Source organism: Capsicum annuum, chromosome 12, assembly GCF_002878395.1.
Source record: "Capsicum annuum cultivar UCD-10X-F1 chromosome 12, UCD10Xv1.1, whole genome shotgun sequence".
In the NCBI taxonomy this organism is placed as follows: domain Eukaryota; kingdom Viridiplantae; phylum Streptophyta; class Magnoliopsida; order Solanales; family Solanaceae; genus Capsicum; species Capsicum annuum.
The window spans coordinates 228,956,505-228,963,411 of record NC_061122.1 but is presented as its reverse complement, the minus strand read 5'-3'; the positions used below and the strand labels follow the sequence as shown (position 1 = coordinate 228,963,411).

Genomic DNA, 6,907 nt, shown 5'->3' with positions numbered 1-6,907 from the left:
CGTAAGTATTATCCCCCCATAAAAAAGGGCCAGCGAATTTGGCAAGTGAAAAAGAGGTAAAAAGATCTAAAAATTACACAAATACACAACTTATGTTTCCAATATTATAGAAAATTCCAACTCCCCAAACATATTACAAAAATTCCAACATATACACAGAATGTTATGCATATGTCGGCTATGTTATGTATTCTACTAATATATAAAAGGGTGTGTGAGCAGCTTCGGGTTGTCCTCCTTGCCGACAATCCAACTGCTTGCTCCGTGATTTTATTATATCAACCTTAATTAATTATTATGTCATTTATACATTAAAAAATTAATATATTTAATTAAAAAATAAAATAAATATTTATGACACGTTCGCTTCAGCTGTTTCAATCATAATTTTACTATATTGCCCTTAATTAATTATTATAAGTCATCTAAGTATTAAAAATTTAATAATATTTAATTCTAAATTAACTTGAAATCTTATACGAGGTCCGCTTATATTTTTTTCTACAAGTATTTTTTTATAGTAATTTCACTATATCACTTTTAATTAGTTATTGTAAGTCATTTAAGACATCTCTGTTTCGCTACTTCAATAGTGATTTTACTATATCACCCATGATTAATTATTATGATTCTAACTATTGTGCCACTTAAATTGGAATAGAAGAAAGAGTATTATAAATAATAATAATCAAATAATTAAATTATTTAAAAAGTATAATTGAATATCAAAACTACAAGATTTTGGACAATAAGAGTAATATATATTATTTAAAAATTACATAAAAAATATTCTAAATTACAATAATTAACAATTAAACTATCTTTAAAAATAATTCTTTATATATTTTGAAAAATACGTAAAAAAAATATAAAGCGCAATAATTAACAACTTAAAAAATTTAAAGATCAATCTATCTGCCGTGGCATAACTTCATTGGTCCTTTCCTTTGCCTTCATTTTTTCATCCATTTTAATTTGTTTGTCTTATTTCTTTTAATTTGTTATGTATTTCAAAAAAATTATGAATTTTTTTTTGTAAATCACAATAATTAATAACTTAAAAAATTTAGAAGGTATAAAATATTTGGTTAACTCTCAAAATTATATCAATGACAGTTAAATTGAAGTAGAAAAAAAGTATTTTAAATCATAATAACTAAAAACTTAAATTATTTTTAAAATATAATTGACTAATAATGCCACAAAAGTTTAGACAAAAAGAGTAACATATATTATTTAAAAATTATAAAAAAAAGTATTAGAAATTACAATATTTTAAAAGCTTATAATATCTAAAAAAATTAATGTGTTATATATTTCAAAAAAAAAAATACATTAAAATTACTATAGATTACAATAATTAACAACTTAAAAAAAATCAAAAGATATAAAATATTTGGTTGACTATCAAATTATATTAATGTCACTTAAATTGAAATAGTTAAAAATATAATTAACTATCAATGATACAAAAATTTGAACAAAGAGCGTAACATGCAATATTTAAAAATTACACAAACAAGTATTATAGATTACAACAATCAACAACTTAAAATATCTAAAGCATATTAAAATTATAATTAATTATCTAAATTTTATTTGTGTCACATAAATTAAAACTAAAATATATATATATATATATATATATATATATATATATATATATATATGTATATATATGTATATGTATATATTGCGTTCGTGCTGGCACGAACCTTCGACATTCTCTTATATTATAAGAGACAGTTAAAGCAGCTGCCACGACCTTCCCGTCGTCTTCCTTTCCGATATTCAGCTGTTGCTTCGTGATTTTACCATATTATCCATAATTAATTATTATCTATTATTTATATATTAAAAAATTAATAATATTTAATTTCTCTTATATTATAAGAGATAGTTGAAGCAGCTGCCACGAGCTTCCCGTCGTCCTCCATGCCGACATTCAGCTGTTGCTCCGTGATTTTACTATATCATCCCTAATTAATTATTATCTATTATTTATGTATTAAAAAATTAATAATATTTAATTAAAAAAGTAAAATAGATATTTACGACATGTTTGCTTTAGCTGCTTCAATCATAATTTTACTACGTCACCCTTAATTAATTATTATAAGTTGTTTAGCTATTAAAAATTAATAATATTTAATAAAAACATAAAATAAACATAAAATGATAAATTAACTCTTGATGTTTTAAATTAGTTTGACTTCTTATATGATACCTACTTAAATTTTTTTCACAAGTATTTTTTATAGCAATTTTGTTATATCACTTCTAATAAATTATATTATGAGTCACTTAAGACATGTCTACTTTGTTACTTCAATCGTAATATTTGATTGACTCTCGAAATTATATCAGTGTTACTTAAATTGAAATAGAAGAAAAAGTATTATAAATCACAATAATTAAAAACTTAAATTATTTTTAAAATATCCCGTTGTCCTCCTCGCCGACATTGACCTGCTTGCTTTGTAATTTTACTAGATCACTTCTAATTAATTATTATATGACATTTATGTATTAGAAAATTAATAATATTTAATTAAAAAAATAAAATAATCATTTATGACATATCTGTTTCAGCTTCTTCAACCATATTTTTACTATGTTACCCCTAATTAATTAATATAAGTCGTTTAACTATTTAAAAATAATAATATTTTAAGAAAATATAAAATAGACATAAGATATAAATTAACTTTTGATGTTTTAAATTAACTTGACGTCTTATATGATGTCAACTTAAATTTTTTCGTCAAGTATTGTCACTTAAATTGAAATAAAATAAAAAATATTATAAATCACAATAATTAAAAAATTAAATTATTTTTAAAATATAAATGACTATCAATGTTACAAAAGTTTCGACAAGAAAAGAGTACTATAAATTACAATAGCTAACGGCTTAAATAAGTAAATTACAGTGCCAAAAAAGTATTATAAATTACAATAGATAACAACTTAAAATATCTAAAAACATATTAAAAAATAATTAATTATTTAAATTTTATTTGTGTCCCATAAATTGAGATAAAAATACGTAAAAAATACTATAAATCATAATAATTAATAACATAAGAAATTTAAAAGATATAAAATATTTATCGAACTCTTGAAATTATATCAGTACCACTTAAATTGGAATAGAAGAAAAAGTATTATAAATCACAATAATTTAAAAATTAAATTATTTTTAAAATATAATTGACTATCAAGGAGAGTAATTATTTTAATTAAAATTACATAAAAAATTATTATAAATGACAATAGTTACAGCTTGAAATGTCTAAAAAAAATTAATTTATTATATATTTTAAAAATAAATGTAAAAAAAGTACTATAAATCACTTAAATTGGAATAGAAGAAAAAGTATTATAAATCTCAATAATTAAAACTTAAATTATTTTTTAAAAAATAATTGACTATTAATGTCACAAAAGTTTGGACAAGGAGAGTAACATATATTATTTAAAAATTACATAAAAATTATAATAAATTACAATAGTTAACAACTACATATATATTAAAAATATGATTGATTATCTAAATTATATTTGTACTATATAAATTGAGATAAAAAATAATTTATAGCACAGGCCTGGATATCTAATATTAAAAAGGAGAAAAAATAAAATAATTTAAAAAGTGAAAGTGAATGTGATTACTTGCAAAAGGGTTGGTATTTATGTTACTTATATTAAAACGATTAGCCATTAACCATTGGATGGAATCAAGTCGGCCAAAAAGTTATTTTTATCCGCACGGAACTCGATATCTAATATTGATAGAGAGAAAGAATAAAGTAATTTAAAAAATGGAAGTGAATGTACTTACTTGCAAAGAATTGATATTTATGTTATTTATATTAAAACAAACGATTAGCCATTAACCATTGGATGGAATCAAGTCGGCCAAAAAGTCATTTTTGTCCTTTTAAATCTCATTTTATTCTAAAGATATGTTCCAATGTCACAGGACACGGTTAAGTTAAAGATAAAGCTAATAAGATTATACCATATGTCAAATCAAAATAAAAAATTAATGAAACGTGTCACGTATACAAGTAATATGTTCTTATATGATATTGCCACTCTGTATTTCAATCTCATTGTTGGTGAAGTCTCTTATTTATCTAAACCATGCAATCAAAGTGCATTAACACAGTCACATAGTATAATCTACTTCACTCTGCTGCTTCTATTTGCAACAGCAAAAAATGGTGACCGTCGAGGAGGTTCGCCGGGCACAAAGGGCCGAGGGACCGGCCACCATCTTGGCCATCGGAACAGCCATTCCTCTTAATTGTGTTGATCAAAAAACCTATTCTGATTATTTTTTTCGTGTCACTAACAACGAGCATAAAATGGAGCTTAAAGCAAATTTTAAGCGCATGTGTAAGACAATTTAGAGACTGATTGACTAAGCTTATAAATACTTTTGATTTGATCATGTCTTTTACGATTTTATCCTAACATGTTTTTATAATCTTCTAAATACTCTTCCATAAACATAACCTCCAATATCTTTACTCTATTTTCAACATTCGACCTTTTTTATATAACTTTCTTTTTAAATTTATATTTCTTATAAATAAATTTTAAGAACATTTTAGTCACTTTAAATTCTGAAGAATCTTTGCATATATCTTTAGTGATGCTTAGATGGTATGGAAACTCTAATCATGTTTTTAGTTAGTAATGTTGGGTTACTTTTTTCCTGTGTTTATATATAGGTGATAAATCAATGATTAAGAAGAGATACATGCATTTATCAGAAGAAATTTTGAAAAAGAATCCTAGCATTTGTGAACACAAGGCACCTTCCTTTGATGCCAGACAAGATATTGTAGTGGTTGAAGTGCCAAAACTTGGTAAGGAGGCAGCCCAAAAAGCTATCACGAATGGGGCCAGCCAAAATCCAAGATTACCCATTTAGTCTTTTGCACCACTAGTGGTGTGGACATGCCGGGGGCCGACTACCAGCTCACTAAGCTACTTGGGCTTAGTCCATCAGTTAAGCGATTCATGATGTACCAACAAGGTTGCTTTGGTGGTGGTGCTGTTCTCCGATTAGCCAAGGACTTGACAGAGAATAATAAGGGTGCTCGAGTTCTTGTTGTTTGTGCAGAAATCACGGTAGTAACCTTCCATGGCCCAAGTGACACTGATTTGGATGTTTTGGTTGGACAAGTCCTATTTGGAGATGGGGCTGCTGCAGTCATTATTGGATCAGATCCAATTCTAGAGGTGGAAAAACCTTTGTTCGAGCTTGTCTCTGCAACCCAAACTCTTATCCTCGATACTAGATATGCAGTTTATGGTAAAACTAGTGAGGTCGGGCTGACATTTCACTTACATAAGGATGTAACAAAATTGATTTTAAATAATGTTGAGAAGAGCCTAACGGAAATATTTGAGCCTTTGGGCATTTTTGACTGGAACTCTATCTTCTGGGTAGTTCATGCAGGTGGACGTGCAATTTTGGACCAAGTTGAATTGAAGTTGGGCCTAGAGCCAGAAAAACTTAGGGCGACAAGGCATGTCCTAAGTGAGTATGGAAACGTTGCTAGTGCTTGTGTTTTATTTGTTTTGGATGAGATGAGGAAATACTCTATTAAGGAAGGGTTAGATACTACCGGCGAAGGACTTGAGTGGGGGCTGTTTTTTGGTTTTGGGCCCGGACTTACTATTGAGACACTCATCCTCCATAGTATTTGTAATATGATATGTGAAAATTCATAAGTAGCTATTTTTAACTCCAGCAATTTGAAGATAGTATCATAGAGTTTCAAATTTCACAGGTAAAAAATAAGTGATATTTATACTCATAATGTCTATTTAGGCTGGATTTAATCTGTATCTTGGGTTGATTCAAGTTTGACTTATTTTCTATTAAAATTACATAAATCTCAATCCTTTTAAAACTAATTACTCCTTGTCACACCCCCTTTTTTACGTACTCCAAAAAGATTTATGTTTTAAGGGTCGAAAGGGTTTTATTATTTAAGTGACAAGAAATGAAAATTTATTTCGGAAAAGGATTATTTACATTTTTTATTCAGAGTCGCCACTTGACATAATCTGGTGTGCCAAGTCACCATTGGAAAAATCCTTTTCAAAAACCATTTGACTCTTTAAACTGGTTTGCGAACAAAGACTCCGGCTAAGGAATTCTGTTGACCAAGGGGAAGGTGTTAGGCATCCCTCGATCCCGTGGTTCAACCACGGGCGCTTGGTAGAGTATATTGACTATTTCGGCATTACGAAGTGTATAAACTGCACAAAAAGCACGCAAAATAATCAAACAATAAACAAAACAAAACAATCCAAAATGTAAAGTCCAGTCCAATTATACAGTCCAAAAATAAATAATGCGGAAATATAAATCTATTCTACCCTAGACTAATTCTATACTACGCTCTACCGCTTCACCCGACGCCTCGAGCCTTCACCACGAACATCTTCCAAGTACAAGGTACTTCGGGGCATTCCCCGGATAAATCAATACAAATCCTTCGGGGCATTCCCCAAGCCAAATGAGTACAATTTAAACTCTTTGTACAATAAAGTAGAAAGTACCATTCATGCATATATTCAAACATTCCAACAAATTGTTATTCCTAAATTTGCCTACCCGGCCTACGTTTGCTTACACTTTTGCCGGTCTTATCATGATACTACTGCATTTCAACCATATTTATATTTAAACCAAATTAAACCAAAAGTCTTTAATCAATCCAAATTCGCCATTTTATCAAATTCTCAATCCCGTCCCAATTTTCATTTTAATACTAAATTTTCACAATTCACCATTTTCTATTTCAACGATCCACAATCACTTTTCAATGAAATTAAACAACGAGTCAATATCAAAATAACAACCTATCACCAATCAAGA

The 6,907-nt window shown here is 27.5% G+C and overlaps 1 protein-coding gene across 1 annotated transcript; it reads left to right on the top strand.

The window, feature by feature from the left end:
- Positions 1–4,187: 4,187 nt before the first annotated feature.
- LOC107849805 (chalcone synthase F-like) lies at positions 4,188–5,751 on the top strand. Its single transcript, XM_047401749.1, is given in 3 exon segments — positions 4,188–4,404; positions 4,743–4,904; positions 4,907–5,751. Coding segments are annotated over 3 exon segments (1,185 nt in total). The 5' UTR covers positions 4,188–4,226.
- Positions 5,752–6,907: the final 1,156 nt, after the last annotated feature.